Genomic DNA, 21,199 nt, shown 5'->3' with positions numbered 1-21,199 from the left:
AATACTCAGTTTGTTTTGTTTGTTAATTATTCTTTGTAGTACAACACAGCACACCAAGTGGTATTCTGGTGGTTACCATTTTTCCATTACTGAAATAAATGAACTTTTCCACGACATTCTAATTTATTGAGATGCACCTGTATATATTTTCTTTATTTGAGAATGTTTTTGTTTCATAAAATTACGACAGGTGTCACTGTTCTCTCTTATTTGCAGTCCCAGTCCTAAAGAGATAAACAGCAGTTCAGTTGTTAGTGTAGTATTCCCACAGCATAGCTGGGTGGGGGATCATTACAATGGAGACATATTATAAGAGTTTGCATGTGGCCATGACTGGGTCAGTGGATCTTACTGGATACATTGTTGAAGTTTGGCACTCTTTTTGGATTTAAAATTTTTCACTTTTTAAATTGTTGTTTGTGTCATTTGTGCAGATATTAAGTGTTTAAAATATTACACCAGTACTTGTGCAGATATTAAGTGTTTAAAATATTACACCAGTACTTGGACAAGGTCAAAAAAGGACAGTTTCATTCCTGCAAAGTTTTATAGAAAGCAAGTACCAACAAGTGGAACTGCAACTGACTAATAGAAAAGTGGTGGTGGATCCCCCAACTCAGGAATCCCCTAATGTAGTAGTAATAATAATAATTAGTACTGGAAGTATTTGAGGATTTATTTATTTAAGAACTTTGTTGCTACAGCTGTTTGAAGAAAACCTAATTATCAGTAGTTTAAATAAAATCAGCCAAAGGATTAACAGTAAGAAATAAGAGACCGTGAGAGAACTATACCACAGTAAATCTCACTCTTATTGTTTTTATCACAACACATATACAGGTAATTTCCCTTTATTGGCAAAGTATGCTATGTGGGTATCAATGTTGTGAAATGCAATTTAGAAAGCATGTGTGGAAGTATTGTTGGTCGGGTTATCGCTTGAACTGGGGAGATGGGAAGGAAAGGAGTGGCGAGCTTCTCAGGCAAGCTGGGCTTGAGGAGTGGGGGAAGGTGCTGGTGGGAGTTGCCTTTTGCAGACCTGACAACAGTTACAATTCTTCCTTCTTATGCGTTTGAGTTCATTCAACTGGTTGTAAATTAATCTTTGAGTGCTCGTTCTTTACTTAGAATCAGTGTCAGATGCTAAAAACTAAATCCATGGTTATCTCTGCCAAGAAACTGTGGTGTATTTGGATATGTACAACCTAGGGCTTCTGCTTTTAATTTTGTATTTAAGTGTTTAAAGATCTCAGTCTCACAGATTTGTAAAACACTACTTAACGTGTAATTTATGACTGTAATGAGTAAAGTTTTTCTTGTTAAAAATTTTACTTAATATGTAGTGTTGTGTAACATTGTGCTGGCCCTGCAGAGCACTTATTTGACTTTCAGGAACTGTTTTTCTCGTGATCTGCAAACCAAAACACGGACAACTGTCGTGCTCTCTTGTTCTTCCTTTCGCTCTCTTGTTTCTCAGTCACACATGGGAGAGTGTAAACAGCCCCTTTTCCTGGAGGAGGAGTTTTCTCCTCTCCTTTTCTTTCAGTATTTGTGTCTGGTCTTAGGCAGACCCAGTTATGCTGAAGGAAGGCTGGCTGTGGGGGCTGGGTTCAGGGTTGCTGCTGCTCTGGCTGAGTGCCTGGCTGAGGCCAGCGCAGGGTGGCCGGGTGCTGGTCATGCCTGTTGAAGGCAGCCACTGGCTCAGCATGAAGGTGTTGGCGACAGGACTGGCCCAGAGAGGCCATAACATCCTGGTCCTGGTGCCCGAGACCAACATCTTGATCCAGAGTTCTGAGCTCTTCCGCACCGAGACCTTCCCGGTGAAGATCTCCAAGGAGGAGCTGTCCACCAGCTTGAAAGGGTTTCAGGAGGGGGTGTTCAAGCGTAGCCCTGCACTGATGGACATCGTCATCCAAGTGGGGCGTCTGCTGAACTTCACAGGAACGCAGGTGGAAGGATGTGAGTCGCTGCTTTACAACGAACCTTTGATGCAGAAGCTGAAAGAGGAGAACTTTGACGTGGTGCTCACCGACCCTTTTCTGCCCTGTGGACCTATTATCGCTACTGCGCTCGGTCTCCCCGCAGTCTACTTCCTTCGTGGCATTCCTTGTGGCCTTGACATGTTGGCTTCACAGTGTCCTTCTCCTCCATCTTATGTACCTCGGTTTCAGTCTGGCAGCACTGACAAAATGACCTTTGTAGAGCGCATTCAAAATTTCGTCATGAGTGGTGTAGAGCTGGTGCTGTGTCGAATAATGTACGCCAGTTTTGATGAACTTGCTTCAAGATACCTGGATGCGGATGTGACATACCAGGAGATCATCGGCCGCGGAGCTATTTGGTTGCTTAGATATGATTTTACATTTGAGTACCCCAGGCCTCTCATGCCAAATATGGTCCTCATTGGGGGCATCAACTGTCGGAAGAGTGCTGAACTTTCTGCTGTAAGTCACCAGAGGTTTTTAATGTTTTATAAATTTTATTGTTAATCGAAGTTCTTGAACATTTTCAGTAGTGAGTGACTACTAGTCCTAGGATGTATTTTCCTCAGAAGGAAATGTTACATCTGTAGCTGTTTTTTTTAAAGTTAGGTTGGGGTCATTGTCGGTTCTGGAAATATGGGTTCCATTTTTGAGCTTTGACATTGGTGCTTTGTCTTAACATGCATTACATTTACCCTCATACAAACATAACCCATGGTAATATGACTCCTTTCTCTAGGGCACTGGTAACCTGAGGCAACGCAGCGTGTTCACTGTATTCTTTGGCACGCAACCTCCATTTCTTTCCCTCTGTGTTATTTTCCTTGTCAGCCACCTTTCCTTCCGTGAGGACCAGTTTTTTTTTTCTTTGTATATTTGAGGCAGGGGTGCTTTTTACAGGCAAAATAATGAGTCCTGAGCTACGAAAACCCCAGACACTATGTAATTGTGTGATGTGTGCAAAGCATAGGTTCTGAAATATCATATAGGAAAGACACCGGTGAGATGAAAAGGTTTGGTGGTGATTAAGGGATAACATGAGCCTTGCTGATGAAGCTGTGCGAGTACTGTACATAATGCAAACATGTCTGCTTTTTCTGTGCTACATATCTAGTTTATAGGAGTATAATGGTACACAAACATGACGGTTTGCTATGTACCTCAGTTTGTTTTTTATTAAACAGTGGTTTACTAAACAAATGGCTCTTTCTTTAAATAAATTCAGTTATAATTAACATTTTCTTAGAGATAAAAACCTACCTCAGCTTATGCTCCAAAAGGAAGCCCTTTTACAAAAGATTAGAGTTAACAACAGAGCCCAAACTTAAATTCAATTACTATTTATTTTTAAATATAATAATGAGCACTCAACTTTAAAAAATGCAAATCTGTAAATTGCACATAATGCAGTTTTTAAATGAACTTCTAAATTATAAAATGTATCTTTGTTGTTGAAATAGCCTATATTCATTTACACAGTGGCTGTCATAACTTGTTTTATAACAGATTTATTTAAACATGCATTAAATAATTAAGATATAACTAACAGGTAAAGTCAAATATAATGAGTATAATATCTCTGGAAATGCTCTTCTCTAAACTTAAGTTCTCTAGCGAACTAACAGCTGTGGACACTGATGACATGCCTGAGGTAAATGAAATGCTACGCACATTTTGTTTACAAGCTGTATTATTGATATCTTTCCGCGGTTGAAACACTGATTGAGCGAACACACTACATGAGACATGAGATATTCATTCATGTTTATTTCGCGTTAAAACTAGTAGTAAAGAGGAAATGCTGCCGTTTGAACTTAGGCGTTTATACAGCGATCTGTCACACCACATCAAAGAGCGTCAAAATGGCATTTTTTGTTTGAATTTCCTGGAAAAAAAAAGACAAGTTTAGACTTTGTTTCTTATCAAAATGAACAATATATATAAAAAAAGGTATAAGAAGTTTCCAATTAAGTTCCATTCGTGCAGTGGTTAAAACAACACATGCGTACCGAACTCAAAGACGCCTACCGGAAATTTTCGGTACAAATAGGTGTACCGTTACACCCCTAACTAGTTTACAGTGTTGAGTTATACATGTAACAAGGTCATTATTTAATTTTGGCTTATTATTTTTTGGCTTGTTGTCTGTCTTTTGCAGGAGGTGGAGGAATTTGTCAAGGGCTCCGGAGAGCATGGTATTGTGGTGTTCAGTCTGGGTTCTCTGGTCTCCTCCATGCCAAAAGAGAAAGCTGCCATCTTCTTCAAGGCTTTCAGTATGATTCCACAGAGGGTAAGAAATAATTAATTTAGTTTAATATACAAGATTAACAATGCAAATAAAAAATTAAGGAATATTGACAAAAAAATAAGAAGAGACATTAAACATATACATATCAGATTTATGCTACACAGCATATACAGCTATAGTCCTATACATACAAACATCTCATATATATATATATATATATATATATATATATATGCATACATATGTATATGAACCAACTCCCCAATTAAGGAGAGAAAGGGAGAAAAAAAAAATCCCACACACAAAACATAACAACAAAGCCAAACAGATGAGGTTACCATTTCTATAACATTTACAGTTTACTTAGCTGAGGATGTCTTTATATTCTTTATATATCAACCACTTTTCCCAGTCCATTCTGAAAGCACTTTTTTTCATCTTTAAAGTATACGTAAGTTCTTCCATCACCAGGATTTATTCAATAATCTCAAACCACTGTTTACAATTCAAAGTGCTGTCTTTAAACCAATTCCTAGTTATTGTCTTTTTACATGCCACAAGAACAATCTTATATAAATGTTGGTCGCTTTTAGATACTATGCTTTTAATATTTCCCATAAGCAAAAATTAAGAGATTCTGGGTATTCTATATCCAAGCACTTCAGACATAACTACCTGCACATCATCCCAAAATATTGGATTTTCTCACAAATCCAAAAGATATGTGCGTGATCTGCTTCTAACTGTCCACACTGTCTCCAGCAAACCTGTTGTCTGGAGACTTGTTTGCTTTTGATCTTAGGTGTTACAAAGAAGCGAATAAGGCACTTCAGGAAAACTCCCTCCATATTTGTGAGCTAGTGGTAGTCTGGTGTATTATCCACATATCGTACCAGTCCGTTTCTGGTATTTCAGTCTTTAATTCTTTATCCCATTTCAATTTTATATATAGTGTGGAGGAGGGGCTGCAACACATTAACACCTCATATAGGGAAGAAATTATTCTGGATAGTGTATGATTATAGGCATCCATCATTATTTTAGTAAGGGAATGGATATCATTTGCTCTAATTTTCCTTTTTTTATTGCTCTAATTTTCCTTTTTTTATTGTAGTAATCCCTGGGTAAGAGATCATTTAAGTTGGAATGCCATACATTTTAGAAACTACATACTGGCAGAAATCAAGTTATTCTGGTGCAATTTAAGTTGTCAAACAAGGTGTAAAATAATCCTTTGAACTACACACATTTAGTAACCCAAGGCTTAGAGCTATATTTTCTGTGCAAACATTGTGCTGCGTGACCTGAAACCATTTTGTTCAGCATCCCAGATGTTCAGTCTCTCAGTCAAGGATTGTAGGGTTCACGAGTCCACATTACCCACTTGTTTTCTCAGCACGTTAATGTGTAAAACTAAGTGGAGGCTGCACGCAGAGCTTTAGCTATAGCTGGGGAGGAAGTCCAGGAACATCTTGTTCCCATTAAAGTTATTGTGTGTGCTGAAAAGGGGGTTTGGCACTTCACAGAATGCTCATTACTAGAGTGGATAGTATTTCTGTTAGACTGAGACGGAGTCTCTTTTTAAAGTTCTTACATTGCCATGAATCATGTAGTAATTTTTTTTAGTATTCCATAAGCCTCTACTAATATGTAGCCTCAACAAAAATAAATGTAGGATTTCACATATAGAAGTGTCTACTTGAATAGAAATTATTCCACAAAAAGGGTACTTCTAAAGTAATGGTCTAAACTGGTAACCTGGTTCCATTTTATAACTTGTCTTCATAAGATAGCTTCAGGAGGACTGCCAATAGGCTAATTGGGCTGTGGTTTGTTTTGAATAAAAACGTCTCAGGTTACTTATGTAACCATGGTTCCCTGAGTAGGGAACGAGACACTGCGTCCTCTAGGGGTCGCTATGGGGAACGCCTCGTCGTGACCCGTGTCTGAAGCATACATTGAAAAATGAAAAGAGAGACAAACGAGAACGGAGCTTTTTCATTGGAAAAAACTCGCAATGCACGCAGATTGCCCCCTCGAGGACATCGCGTGCGTGCTCTTCGCCCAAACAAACAACACATAGATTGTGTGTGTCATCTGGTGTCAAATAGCGATGACACGGATGCACACACCTTCTAAATGCTCTGCTAGTGCTCGCCATAATAAATAGAGATAGCTCTTACTTTTTCCTTGGAAATGCACGCTTCAAACAGAACAGTCAATGAAGACGAAGAAGAGAATGATGTGTGCTCCCGGCGCCTATTTATACTATAGTCGCACCGGTAGTGACGTCATGGCTGTCGCCGGCCAACGAGTTGGTGTTTTTTCAATGTATGCTTCCGACACGTGTCACGACGAGGCTTTCCCCATAGCGACCCCTAGAGGACGCAGTTCGAAGTTCCCATGAAAGGGAACTGTCTGAACTGTCACTTTTTCTAGGTTCTCTGGCGGTATACAGGTGAGATTCCTGATGATGTCCCTGAAAATGTCAAGCGGATGAAGTGGCTTCCACAGAATGACTTGCTCGGTGAGTTTGCTTGCTGGTCTGTTTTTTAAAATGCTATTACAACATGTATCACCCACCCGGGTGTTAGTTCTTTTTTTTTTTTTTTAAGCTATGCAATGAGTAGCTTAAAGGGATAGTTTACCCAAAATTGAAAATGACCCCATGATTTACTCACCCTCAAGCCATCTTAGGTGTATATGACTTTCTTCTTTCAGATGAATACAATCAGTTATATTTAAAAATGTCCTGGTTCTTCCAAGCTTTATAATGGCAGTGAATGGGTGTTGATATTCAGTAGTCCAATAGAAGTCCAATAAAATGCATCCGATCCATCCATCATAAAAAGTGCAAAGGAAAAACAGTCTCCTCTTGGCTTATATTGAAATCCTCCGAAATTTTTCTTTACAAATCCTTGTTTTGTACTTCTAATTCATGACTGGTGTTTTGTTTTGCTCTCTCCTCTGTTTCCGCGTTTATTACTTCTCACCGAAGCTTATGCTATGCCTACGTCCTACATCATCTGCTGGACGCCACTCTCTAGCGGTTGATAAAGTTTTAAATTTGGATATTTTTCTAACACAAACGCATTGTTTCACTTCAGGAGGTGCTCCATACAGGAGGTACTGTATGGAGCACTTTTTATGATGGATGGATGCACTTTATCGAACTTCTATTGGACTACTGAAAATCAACACCCATTTGCTGCCATTATAAAACTTGGAGAAGCCAGGGCATTTTTTAATATAACTCAGATTGTATTCATCTGAAAGTCATATACACCTTGAGTAAATCATGGGCTAATTTTCATTTTTGGGTGAACTATCCCTTTAAAGAACCTTTCTCATGCCATACAACATTTAATTGGCTAATTTAATGCTTTGTATATGTAATGTTAAAATTCTTCATGCAGCCAAAAAAATAGGTTTCTGATTTTATTAATCAGTAGGAAAGCAGAGATCTAGAAACCTAACTGAAGAGCTATGTAAAGAATTTATTTAATTATATATTTTATATATGGCTGTCTTCATTTCTTGTGAAAAGGATAGGATTTATTTGTAGTTAAGCAAACACTTCAGATAGATTCAGTGCTAAAGAATGAGGGATTTCTGTTTGTCTTACCAGAAGTATGTGAGGGAGTAAATTTATTATTGTGAAATCCAGGGATTCACTTGGCTTATCCCTTGCGTAGCAAGTTAAGGATCAGCCAACCACAGATTCCAGCAACAACATGGATCATTAAACCAAGAGCACAGAAGCAGCTTTTGTTAAACAAACTGAGTACAGTCGGTATTTTGCCTGGCATGTCAGGTATGATTGCAATGACTGGAGAGCAGAGCCCATTCACATTCAGAATGTTAGCTAATCCTATTAACTGTGGTTGTATTGGCGCATATGCTTGACCAATGAGCAATCTGGTAAGCTATATAAATACTGGAAAATTTTAACAGAAAATGGTGCCCTAAGGTATCAGAATATCTATAGATATTGCAAAATTCTATTTAAATATCTTCAAGAAAGGTGCCGATTTATGTTTCTGACTGTGGGTGCCCATCCTCACAGGGGAAATCATCAAATATCCTGCTCATATGTTTTGACTTAGAAACATACTAAGTCAAAACTTAATGTGATTGCCTAAATATGAGCTATACTGATAATGAAAATTGCCTAAACACAGACATTTTATTAGTAGTCTTTTTATTTAATGTTGAAATCACGGAATCACATAAGTGTTAAATGAAGGTCAATATAATAAATTATGACAAGTCTGACAAGGCATTTGTGTATATTATTATAGGGACCCTGAAGTGAGATCCACCAATCAGAGAAGTTCCCGAGTCTCAATTGATTTCTTTGATGAAGAATATCTCATGTTTTTTTGTGTGTGCTCGGCCCTTTTGCCTGCAAGGATCAATAAATGGGAATGTAAAACATGATACTACTGAGCAAATCAAATCAAAGCTTTATAAAGTGGCATCCAAAGGTCTGAGTATACTGCATTTTGCAGCTAATTAAATACACTTTGTTCGTTACAAATTATATGATTTCCACAACCTTAGAGTAAAAAGTTGAATTAAAGCAAAGAAAAAATGTCCCATACCTAAAACAAAGACACTTTAATTTTTTCTTTTAACTTGTTTGATTAACCCACAATATTTGTTTTATTTTAATTTCTCATTTAAAAATTTTTTTTTCAGTACTAAAACTATTTCCAGGTTTAAATAAATTAAAATAATACTCTCAAATCATACCTTTGGACCCCTTTTTTCCCTGCTGTATATGCCAGCCACGTAGCCGGGTCAAAAGCAATGTGACTTTAATTCTTGTTGTTTATTAAAGGTCACCCCAAAGCAAAAGCCTTTATCACTCATGGTGGGACGCATGGAATCTATGAGGGCATTTGTCATGGTGTGCCCATGGTGATGCTTCCGCTCTTTGGTGACCAGGGTGACAACGTGCACCGCGTGGCGACTCGAGGGGTGGGAGTGGTGCTCAGCATCCATGATATCACTGCAGAAACACTGGTCGATGCTCTCAACACAGTTATTAATGACAGCAGGTGAGAGTTTTAACATTTCTCCCACTGTTGCTCTCATATATACATATATTTTATATACACATGTATACACTCTTTCATAACCTCAATGCATTTCTTTTGCTGTGTTCTGCAGCTATAAGCAAAGAATGGAGAAGCTGTCGGCCATACATAATGACCGTCCCATGCAGCCCCTGGATCTTGCAGTCTACTGGACAGAGTTTGTTATGAGACACAAAGGGGCAGACCACCTGAGACCTGCTGCTCATGACCTGAACTGGCTTCAATACCACAGTCTAGATGTGATTGGCTTCCTGCTTTTTATTGTGCTGATTGTAACTCTAGCAACATTTAAATGCTGTGCACTTTGCTGGAGACGCTGTTGTAGAAAATCGCAGAAGAGGAAGGAAGACTGATCATATTGAGATTAAAAGGTGGTATTGCTTATAAAAGCATACATTTTCCACATCTACCGTTTCATTTCATGTTTTCAGAAGAAACGTTACTTTCATCACCTGAAAACTGAGCCAGTAAAGTCTCTTAAAAAGCCGCCGTTTTGTAAAGTGGGAGCACACATCAAGATTTTGAAGCAGTTTCACCTGTAAAGATTTTGTTTCTTAAGATATTAGTTTTACATGCTTTCGTTTTGATATCACTGACCACTGATCAGTGTTCACCTAAAACTGTAGCCACCAGAATTTTTTTTTTTAAATCATTCAATGCAAACCACTGTAAGCTAAACAGACTGCAGGTTCTATCTCTCATAATCAACAGGAATTCTGGATAAAAAAATTATCCTAATTAACCCTAATCTGGGAAGATGGAGTGTTTAATATGACACAAATGAAAGGTTGTGAAAGAGAAATATAAGCTTGTCTAATTTTAATAACCAATGTTTTCTGTATTTTTTAAATACAAGGTCCAATAACAGTGTTTTCCATTTCCATGCTTCATCGACCTTATGATCAACAAGGCATTCAGCATTTTTTATATGAACTGAATTGCATTTTTCCCTGTAATTTCCCTCCTAAATTTTTCTTTAATTTCACTCCTAAATGACCACCAATCAATTTTTGTATAAACAGCAAATTGTTGTTGTGCACTTGTAGCCATGATCTGAAAAATCACACTCTAAAATTGAAAAAATAAAATTCTAAAATATGAATACAGCAATGCTTTTTTTTGTTTGTTTATGAAATACAGCAAAATCAATCTCTTTTCTCACACAAGATATAAAATATTTTATAATTTTTTTGATTAGTTGAAAAACTTGCGCCACAAGGGTTTTCAAACTCAAACTGTAGTTACACTTCTACAAACTGGGAAAGAACGGTAAAGCCCAAAATAAGTTTCATTTCTAAATAGAGCTATATGGGGCTGTGCAAGAAGAGAAAACAGATCTTATTGTTGAACAAAGTCTCATTCTGCTGTATTTGTAGTTTCATTGTTTACAATGTAACTTTGTACATTCACACAAAGTAAAATTCAAATCCTGGTCTTCCACAAGAAAAAAAAAGATATACTGTATTGCAAGTCACTATTACTAACACTTTCTTACAATTTACTGTTTTACTGACCCCTGGTGGAGTGGGAAATGTATGATGGAAAATTTATGCCAAAAAGAACCGAACGCCTCTTCTCATCCTAGTACAGATGCTGTAGGCACGATCACATTTAAACTGCAAACCAAATAAAACTTACACATAGATATTTGTACTTATGACTGAAATGTGTGTAATTTTTTGACACTAAGCTAATGTCAGAAAATTACACACATTTCAGTCATAAACAAGAACGATTGTGTTCTCTTACCGAAATAGATGGGTTGGCCCTAAATATTTTCACCGGATGTTTTTTTTAATATTTTTTGTAAATGTAGTCAGTTCGCGCCAACTCTACAATGGTCACAGGTATTTGTAATTGCTAGTGATGGGGAGTTTTATCATCCCAATAATTCTAATCTTTTCAATGTATTCACTCAAAAAATTCGTTGACACACTTTTTGCAGGTTATTGTTTTTAATGCAAGTAGGTGGTGAAGGGTAACTCATTAATATAGCGCGATGAAATTATTGAAGGAAAAAAAATACAAAGCGCAAAGTAGATTTATAGCATTTTTATTCATAATACTCACTTTCTCTACACATCCCATGCTGCAACATGTAATGCACTTTAGAGATATTTTCATACTGGTCACTGTTTTCATATTCTGTTAATTCATTTTATAATCTGTTAATATAAGGCATCCAGTAATCAGTTTGTAATTAAGTCTCCGAAGGGAGAATAAATTAATTATGTGAATATGATAAGTTATTTAAATGACAATTAGATATAGGCCTATGTTTAAATAGTTTAACATTACAGTTGTGCTACAATCTGGTTTGATATATTACAATTTACAAATTCTACATATGTACTAAAAATTCTACATATCTACTAAAAACTGATCAGATCAGCCCAAATTTAATCACTTCACATCAACTTTTAAAGCCTATGGTCTACTCTATGGTAATAATATACAGTACCTAGAACATCAAAACTATCAGACAATAAGGATATATTTGTTATAATGAGTATATGCATTATTATCGATGTGTATATAGTTTTATATAGAAGAGAAGTGGATTTTAAGTTGATTACTGAAGATACTCATATTAAAAATGTATTCAGTGTACACATGATTAATACTACAGCATGATGTAACTAGATATTTAGCACGTGTAAATAAATAGTCATGACAAGGACGGAGGATGGGGTCTGGTCTGGTTCCTCCCAAAGATTCTGCTCTTTACCAAAACAACTCACAGAGTTGCTTTCCTTGCACCATTCATCTTTGCCTTGCAACTTTGGAGGATTAAGTCATGTTTTTTTGGCAAGCTGCACTGAGACCGTATGTATTTTCAAAAGCGCTATACAAATAAACTTCACTTAGCCGGACTAATGACTGAAGGTATTCTTAAATTAATTAGCGAGGCACTAGCACTGTGACTGCAATAGAGAACTTTGTATTAGCTGCCACAGGAGGTGAAGATACACAAATAAATATAAATAATAATATACAAATACATAAAACACAATGATATTTTACCAGATATTATGGCAGTATTCAGCTATGCTCAGATTATTCATCCACTATATGGACAATATTTCCATTCTAAAAAAACAAGTACAGGGTGTGTGTGGAAGAGAGACAGAAAAGAAAAAGAGAAAAAAAAACAAAGTAGTTTGTGTTGTGATGCACACATTAAGTGTTACAAGTAAAGTTTCTTGCGTAGTGTGTGAGAGAGTTGAAGGTGGTACTCATTCTCAGGATTTTGTTGATTGTGACTAAACACGTTTCTGTTCACCTCTGCCATGATGTCCAATAAAAGCATCTTTCTGCAAATTAAAACAAACAAACATACATAAATATGGATATTTTAAATTACAGACTTTTATTTTCTGAGAACTCAACTGCAAAAGCTGAAAACGATTTAGCATATACACTTTTTACAGCTACTTAAGCGTTAAATGTCAGGTCACAAGCAATAATAAATAAAAGCCAAAATGATCTCAATTTCGTTATATATTCCGCACGAGGGGGGGTGTGGAGATCTGGTGCTCCTGTGCGACATCTAGTGGTTGAAAAATCGTATATAGCACCTTTAACATGCACAAAGAATGAACAATACATCTATAGCATTTATTAATCGTAATTAAATTTCACCATTTACTAAAATGCATGCATTTTATCTGTATATGCATTTAGCATTAGTTAATGCACTGTGAACTAACGAACAATGAACAACTGTATTTTATTAACAAACAATAATATTACTAAACGTTGTAAAAACATATTGCTCACTGTTAGTTAATGTCAATGAATACCTAAATGCTAAAAAATAAGATCTTTAAAGTGTTGTAAAGTCAATGTTCAGCATTTTCTATGTGAATAAAGTACTACTGCAAGAAAATGTATTGTTCATAAAATTGCATGATTTAAAATATTTGCATTGACCACTATTAAATTAAGCACTTTCTATCATAAACCGTGCCCATACCTCTGACATCCCTTCAGAAAGGCAGAATTTAATGCATGCAGGTAAACCGACTGGTGGCCAGAGCCTTCCAGCAGCTTTGCCTCTGCTCTGCACACACTCCAAAGGACATCTGCTGACACTGGGATAGTCCTTGCATTCGCACATAGCCTCCTAGAATAGTGGCATGCTGGCGCATCTGTCTCAAGGTATTCATCATCCATTGAGGGGGTATTTGGGACTTCTGTGGTCCTGTAGATCTGGGTAAAGAAGAGTTTGGGTTTACCACAAAGAGAGGGACACTGGGTTGGGCTGAAAAGCTGCCTGAGATCCTCCAGCCTGATGCCAAGGCTGCTAGAGTCCGTAGCCAACAGATGAGTGTCCGTTCCCCTGCTGATGATGCAGCAGACAAAGCGATTGACCCCCTGAAGGATCCTGTTGCGGGTCAGGTCTTCCAAGACCTTCTGGGTTTCTTTTAGACCCAAGAGAGAGTGAAAAATGACCTTGAAACCCAGACACTCGAATGTCCGATTCATCATCCCTGAAAGGACACAACATAGATGTTTAGATGCAGATGTTTTATTGTAGCACATTAAAGAGCTACAAATTGTGTTCTCTATTAACCATACTTTATCCCAATTTGTAATTAAAGGAAAAAAACTAAATGCTATGATGAAAATTATGACTTTCTTTAGAAAGTCAGGGGTGGACAATGGGAGTTTTTAAAAATGTAATCATGAAGGTTTTTTTTCTCTCAAAAATTATGACATCATTGTGGTTGCAAATAAATTTTCCCCCAAAAAACCAAGGTCAAAACAGACCATGTTTGTTATTTAACTCTTAATACACACTCTATATGACACTTTCATTTTGATACATTATGACACACTTACCTCCAGCCAAGCCAACACAGTCAATAATCACACACAGACCCCTCTGCTCAGGATTCATTTCATACTGCTCCATCAAAGCCTAGCAGACATACAGACAGTGGGAGGAACGTCTTATAACCTACTCATAAATAAAATAACCATCAGAAAAGATGATAGACTTTGCCATGATTACTATTTACAGTATTAATTAAGATGCTAATTTCTTGCCTGTCGATGTTGTGTCCCTGTTTCAGGTACTGAAAGCTTCAAATTTTGAAACTCTAGAAAAAGACCATGTGCAAGTCTTTAATGTTATTCATAGGTAGACAAATATATATATAAAGTGTTTGTATGTTTTATTTATTTATTATATATATATATATATAATAAATAAATAAAACATACAAACACTTTATATATATATTTGTCTACCTATGAATAACATTAAAGACTTGCACATGGTCTTTTTCTAGAGTTTCAAAATTTGAAGCTTTCAGTACCTGAAACAGGGACACAACATCGACAGGCAAGAAATTAGCATCTTAATTAATACTGTAAATAGTAATCATGGCAAAGTCTATCATCTTTTCTGATGGTTATTTTATTTATGAGTAGGTTATAAGACGTTCCTCCCACTGTCTGTATGTCTGCTAGGCTTTGATGGAGCAGTATGAAATGAATCCACACACACACACACACACACACACACTCACATATATACAAACACTCACCTTGAGAAAAGCATAGTGTTTGTTTCACTTGTTGAACAGAAGGCTGACGTTGCACAGGGGCGAACTAAAATGAAGGAATAGAGAGAAACATTTTTACAATAATTAGTAAAAATGTACCCATCATGTAACATACTGTATTGTACTATATCTATCTATTCAATACAGAAATTTTTTCCCTTAAAATGTATGTCTTACCTTAAAGGATTTCTGAACTTTAGGAACTGCACATGGTACATTCTGACCTGAAATGGTTATAAAATTCATTATCTAGATTTAATTATGTATTATTAATTATTTACTAATTATTTGATTTAAATATTTTCCGTTCAAGCTTCTTAACTGGTGCTGTGAACAAAAGCATCTACAAATGTCAAGCATGGGTGCACTAATGTTTAATGTCAGGTTTTTATCACAATTAAAACAATTCAGAGCTGCAATCCAATCTATAAATCCGACGTAATCTAACAATAGCCCGCCAACCAGAAATTGTTGCGAAACCTCTTGACTAAGATAGGATCTCATGAACTTTGCAAACTTTTGTTTCAGCAACTTCTCACCTCGAAAACACTATTTTAAACAGTCTGCAAAATTACAAAGTTAAAAACACTCAGCCAGCCAAACTTTGTGACAGTAAGACATGTTTGTTTTGGCAGGTAAAATCAAGCATTGCACTACGGATATTGATGTACGTAACAAAACGGCAGAATGAATTTATACATAATCAAAGGCTGCACCCAGTCTTCGCGTAAAATGTATCTCCTGTGTAATTCCCCTACTGACAAGCAATTCAAGCAACAACCAAAAGAAAAGTGATCTCAGAAACGACTGACCTCTATTCTTGTAGGCCTGAATCCTTTTGACAAGGTCCTTTCTGTTAATGTTTCTCAAACACTGTTCAAGCAGGTCTAGCTTATCACATGATACTTCATCTAACTTCTCCAACTCCACTACCACATCTAGAAAGCTCTATGAGAAATCAGATGAAATGAAACGAACATGAAATAAAAATGCACATTACATAAACCCATCTGAAACAGAAAAATTGTACATTTTGGTCTTTTGTCTTACAGTAGCTCTAGCCAGTCTTTCTTTGGGCAGGGTACTGCTCAGGAGAAATAGAAGAGATTGTAACTCCTCATTCCCCAGGTTTTCGCTCACATCTGCCATTAGAACCCTGTATAAAAGAGACCAATTCAAAATACACAGACTTGTGTGGGTGAAAATAAAATTCACGGGTATTTCTGCTTGGGTTTTTCCACAAGAGAGTGCTCTAATAACCCCAAAAACCATAAACGTCAGACTCTAAAATAAGGCTTTTCATTACCATAGTATTAGTTTCACCACATGGGTTGGTTGTTATTCTCACACAAGAAGGAAATATCTTAGACACTGAGATATGCTATTAGCATAAATTACCTGTAATCTGAGAGGACAGCTCCCTTCTTCAGAATTCCTTCTACCTGTTGTCTGTTGGTACCAAAAACGTTCTTTAGGATATCAAAGCGCTTCATTCGGAACATGAGCTCCATCAGCAGGGCATCACCAGCCTGAGCTTGACCTGCTTGAGCTTGTGCCTGTTTGGCAAATGCCAACAAAGCTCCTCTTAAATCTTCCACGCAGATGTTGTTGAACAAATCTGTACAAAGGTACAGTAGGGTTTTACACTCCTCTTTTTCAAGAGATGCAGTCACATTGTTGACCATGTTAGAAAATCCATCTGCCATTTCACTGTATGACCCTGTACAGATGCTGTAGGTTATAGTTTGGGTCATTTTAAAAGGTGGGAGTGTGGAATTTTATTATGCATTTTAAACATCTATTTGTTTACTTAATGAGTCTAGTCAGGAAAAAGTGGGAAAAATTAACTATTTGTCTTTTTTTTTGTTTTTTTTAGCAATTATTGAATGAAAATGAAAATGAAAATTGCATTTATCATGATAGTGAGAAAAATCCACTGTAGCCTCATTCATCACATTCTTGTAGAAATCAATAGCCAGTTTGGATTTACACCTGTAAAGGGCAAAGCACACACACAACATTAAGTTTTTTTTCTCTCTCTCACAATCAGCGTGAACAAATGGAGGACAACTGCAAGGGCCAGACATACCTTCAACGTCCTTAATTTAGAGAGCCAAAAGTTTTGTTGGTGTTGCCTGCAGACAGGCTCATCTCCTGGTGACACTAAATAAAAAAAATGTGGCATGTAAAGATAATACGATTTCATAACCAAACTATGCCTTTGATAGATAGCAAGTAGGCTACCTGGATATCCTCAAGAAATACATAGTGCATTTAAAAATCTACATAAACTGTATATGTTACATTAGGGTGGACTTACTTTCTTGGGATTTATTTTGCATTTTGGACAACATAATTCACGACTTTTGCGTACAGATTCTTGGAATTAATATTAGCCTAGTATTTCAAAAGCGAAACAAGCCTTAAGAATTCAAGGGGAATCCCGTGAAGAACTCGGTCCCATTGTTAACCTTCCTACGGGATCTAATCACATAACTTGGATCATGTTCATGAGCGAAGAGAACCCACGCAAATTTCTATCGTGCTTTATATGATTCAGATTCTTGGAACTTTTCAAAGAATCAGTTTCAAAACAGCTCGAGCGATTCGTTTACACTGTGAAAAAAAGTTCAACCGATTCCGATTCGCTAAAAAGAGCCGTCTCAAAAGAACGATTCGAACAAAAAGATGTCTTTTGATTAAACGACACGTGTCCAAAGCTTTACGTGACCATTTAGCGTTAGTGACGTGCGCATAGTTAAATGCCAACAATCTGTAACCACCGATAAAATAAGATATAGCCTATTCAAAAAGCACAAACTACGCCACTTCGTAACGAAAAATGAACTGATGTGATGCGTCAAATATACATAGCCTATTCTGATTTTAAAACTAGATCAAATTACCTTTGACTGACTGGCTGAATGACCTGACTGTGTAACTACGTATTTTATGGAAATGGTATGAAAAGCTAATATTATAAACAAACATTAAAGTTAAAGTTAAACTATTACAAAATTATTAAATATACAATTACAACTAACAGAATGCAAGATATAAAGTATTACCGTTGACGTTGTGTGGCTTCATCTCTCCGACGGACGTCAAAACGCAAAAAAGCAAAAACGAAAGTAACTGACCGAGTCACACAAACAAACCACGCCTCAAAGGGGGATTCTCTAGGGTAGGGTCAGATAGTCACTCGCGCTTACTCATTCTAAAGAGTATTGACTTTCCGTTACACTTAATTAGTGGCGATTCTGTTACAGACCGGTTGAATTAAGGAGGGACAAGGGAGGGACTGCTTGTTGACAAGCCGCGATGATAACATTTTTTAAAAAGGTTCGGTAATTATATAGCACTTATGGCACACCTTTTACAGTTTGTGGGGAGCTGCATAAACTTTGAAAGTCTGAGGTCTAACTTTTTTTACGGTGGAAAAACTATATCATTGATAGAACAAACGAAATATTCTTTATTATAAACGGTTGAAAAAAAAAAACACCAAGTGCATACTTGTGAAAACAAAACATGACAGTTCATGCTGTAAAAACAGTTTGTGCTTAGAAACCATGTTTACAGATAAACAGGAGACAATATTTCATGTCATTCAAGTGTTGTTTGTGTAACAGTTGTAAGGCTGGCCTAACTGCGGGAAAAAAACAGGTCAAGGTCTTGTAATATGAGCAGAGAGATGAGTACTGGAAAAGTCCCAAAAGATAAACAAAAAGCAATAATCTCTTGTGCAACAGACTGAAACAATAATTACAGTTACTAATTTTAAAAGGCGGTTTACATAAAAGCTGCTCATTTGCAGATACAATACAATTTGAGCTTTTAATAACTGCATAAATGCAAAATTATAATAGTAGAACCCTTTTTGTCTTGACATATTTGTGAACATATTCCAGATGATTCAGATCAAATGCATAGATCTCTGCTAAGATATTTGGTCATTTACAGGGTTCCCACACTTTTTGTGAGACATGTTTATATAAACTTTGATTCAGACCAAATTTTTTAATGAATAATGAATCATTCCTTTGTGACTCAAAAGAATGATTCTCACAAATTAGGAGCATTTTTAGTGAAGTTAATCTTCATAGCTAGAAAAGTGTATAGCCTATTCACTACAGAAGTTTTTTTATTTTTTATTAATTCTTATGATTTTTCCAGGCCAGGAAAACCAAAATCCTGATTTTCCTGGCCAGGACTCTATAACTCAAGTCTTTGGGAAAACACAATTTTAACATTTCAGTTACCATGGGAAGCCTGTATTTAGTAATATTACAATACAACAGTATGCCTAGATAAACAACAGATAAAATGATGATGGTATATGAGGATGAGATGAGTGCTATACTTCATACCTCAGAGCTGAACTCTCTTGGATTTTGAGTTTTTGAGGTGCAATATGAGAACCAGACACCACCCCATCTGAAATAGATGTATCGTCCAATAATCTGTGAATTTCCTCATAAAAGGTTTTTGAAATGTAAGATGATCTTCTGGGACAACTGAGCCATTATCCTTAATGTGTGTAAAACAGTCTGTGGTTTTTAATGGCTGACATCCCTGTTGAACACTATTATAGCACCATTGTTGTTACATCTGTGGAAATACAAAGCACCACACTGTTTCAAACACTAACACAACAATTCAGTGATTTGGGACATATCCATACTTGGATATGAACAGAATATAAAAAAGAAAAGTATACAAAGTGTAAAATGTTGCTGTTTCTTAGTGGTTGATTCAAGTGAAAGTATCGGTCAAACTAAGAGAGGAAACATTATCTGCTTATCAAGTATCATCAAAGAGTGTGTAATGTGTGTAAAGCAGGCCAAAGGTAAATATGTAGCATACGTCTGATTACACAGAGAGTACATGATAATCTCTCTAAAGATGAAAGGCATTTCCTTCTTATTTCTTAAGCATGTTTATTTAACGAGATTCAGTCTCAGATTATTTATGGTCACTGCTGTACATAAAAACATTTAATAATTTGATGCTACTCTTCTGCATAGAGGAATCTGATGCTTTGAAGTATAAAGTTGCCTTTAATCACCATATCAGAGCTGACTGACTAAGATTACTGTTTAAATCCTACAATATATATCTGGAAAAAATGTAGTCTAAGCAAGTAAGGAGCATATCTGCCATACCTTTATTGTCTTTGGATAAAATCTGGAAGTATGAAACTTCTGACCAAATTGAACTTGAGTGCTCTGAATATAAATCATTACTGCAGGCTGACCATAGTGATTCAGATTAAGGCTGCAGTTTTAATCACATTTACACAGTTTTTATTTTTAATAAACTTATATCAGAAAACCTCTTTAGTGAATTACTTATTTTCTAAAACAAAAAATTAGCTTTTGGATATCATCATGAGTAACTGCATCAACAACATTATTGTTTTTGTCATTCATTTGTATAGCATAGATTAAAATCCATTATTTCCTATTTTAAATGTGATATGGAAAGATAATGTGCTGAATTCTCTGAGTAACTTGGCCCTATATTTCAGTTTTTGTACGATTTTACAATAAATAGCCAAAACGCAAAGTGTTTCAGACTAGGCTAATTCATGGATGATTCCCTAGCAATGTGTACAAATCAATAAAACTGTGCAAAATAAAAGGAGAAGCTCACCCAAAAATATACATTTTGTCATTACTTATTCACACTCATGTCGTTCCAAAACGTACTTTCTTCGGTAGAATGTAAGTTTTTTTTTTTGTTCATATCAAACATTCTTCAAAATGTTTGGAACAACAGAAGGGTGAGTAAATCATGGCAGAATTGTTATCTTTGAGTGAATTATCCCTTAAAAGGTTAGTTCACCCAAAAATGAAAATTCTGTCAAATTACTCACCCTCATGTCGTTCCAAACCCGTAAGACCTTCGTTCATCTTCCGAAAAACACAAATTAAGATATTTTCAATAAAATCTGAGAGCTCTCTGACCCTTCGTAGACAGCAATGCAGCTGCAATGTTCCCAGACCCAGAAACGTACAAGGACATCGGTAAAATAGTCTATGTGACATCAGTGGTTCAACCGTAATTTTACGAAGCTACGAGAATACTTTTTGCGCACAAAGAAAACAATAATAACAATTTATTCAACAATTCTTCTCCCCGAGTTACTGACTTCCGCCATTTTGGAGTACCCAGAACGTAATCAGCGCTGTTTACATTCAGCATGCACGCGCTGTCTACTGAACGTAAACAACCCTGAAAAAATATCTTAATTTGTGTTCCGAAGATGAACGAAGGTCTTACGGGTTTGGA

General features: G+C 36.3%; 2 protein-coding genes across 3 annotated transcripts; one reads left to right on the top strand and one right to left on the bottom strand.

The window, feature by feature from the left end:
* The first annotated feature begins 1,577 nt into the window (after positions 1–1,577).
* Positions 1,578–10,434, top strand: LOC107751125 (UDP-glucuronosyltransferase-like). The gene is made up of 5 exons (XM_016566737.1): positions 1,578–2,444; positions 4,141–4,272; positions 6,670–6,757; positions 9,074–9,293; positions 9,406–10,434. Exons 1-5 carry the CDS (start codon positions 1,578–1,580, stop codon positions 9,683–9,685), a joined length of 1,587 nt encoding a protein of 528 aa, XP_016422223.1. The 3' UTR covers positions 9,686–10,434.
* A 2,026-nt stretch (positions 10,435–12,460) lies between these two features.
* LOC107751127 (CASP8 and FADD-like apoptosis regulator) lies at positions 12,461–18,194 on the bottom strand. Of its 2 annotated transcripts, none has more exons than XM_016566738.1 (11): positions 17,974–18,194; positions 16,995–17,068; positions 16,304–16,897; positions 15,956–16,061; positions 15,718–15,853; positions 15,083–15,129; positions 14,888–14,951; positions 14,385–14,437; positions 14,178–14,256; positions 13,309–13,825; positions 12,461–12,646 (listed from the first exon to the last, which is right to left on the bottom strand). In XM_016566738.1, the coding sequence occupies exons 3-11, from the start codon at positions 16,657–16,659 to the stop codon at positions 12,520–12,522; spliced, it is 1,485 nt and encodes a 494-aa protein (XP_016422224.1). In that variant the 5' UTR covers positions 16,660–16,897; positions 16,995–17,068; positions 17,974–18,194; the 3' UTR covers positions 12,461–12,519. The 2 variants fall into 2 exon arrangements, with proteins under 2 accessions (XP_016422224.1, XP_016422225.1); XM_016566739.1 differs by lacking the exon at positions 17,974–18,194 and adding an exon at positions 17,226–17,445.
* Between the last annotated feature and the right edge of the window lie 3,005 nt (positions 18,195–21,199).

Source organism: Sinocyclocheilus rhinocerous, unplaced genomic scaffold (genome assembly GCF_001515625.1).
Source record: "Sinocyclocheilus rhinocerous isolate Xijiao unplaced genomic scaffold, SAMN03320098_v1.1 scaffold1413, whole genome shotgun sequence".
Lineage (NCBI taxonomy): Eukaryota > Metazoa > Chordata > Actinopteri > Cypriniformes > Cyprinidae > Sinocyclocheilus > Sinocyclocheilus rhinocerous.
Note: the sequence above shows the minus strand (reverse complement) of the source record. Positions and strands in the feature narration are given on the sequence as shown.

What these genes read in the sequence shown, in the direction of transcription:
- LOC107751125 (XM_016566737.1), top strand. Translation starts at nt 1,578, where the DNA reads ATGCTGAAGGAAGGCTGGCTGTGGGGGCTGGGTTCAGGGTTGCTGCTG. An exon ending in TCAGTATGATTCCACAGAGG is followed by an intron (nt 4,273 to 6,669) that starts GTAAGAAATAAT and finishes CACTTTTTCTAG; the next exon opens with GTTCTCTGGCGGTATACAGG. An exon ending in TCCACAGAATGACTTGCTCG is followed by an intron (nt 6,758 to 9,073) that starts GTGAGTTTGCTT and finishes TGTTTATTAAAG; the next exon opens with GTCACCCCAAAGCAAAAGCC.
- LOC107751127 (XM_016566738.1), bottom strand. Translation starts at nt 16,659, where the DNA reads ATGACCCAAACTATAACCTACAGCATCTGTACAGGGTCATACAGTGAA. An exon ending in AAGTTCAGAAATCCTTTAAG is followed by an intron (nt 14,952 to 15,082) that starts GTAAGACATACA and finishes CCTTCATTTTAG; the next exon opens with TTCGCCCCTGTGCAACGTCA. An exon ending in CAGGGACACAACATCGACAG is followed by an intron (nt 14,257 to 14,384) that starts GCAAGAAATTAG and finishes TATGTCTGCTAG; the next exon opens with GCTTTGATGGAGCAGTATGA.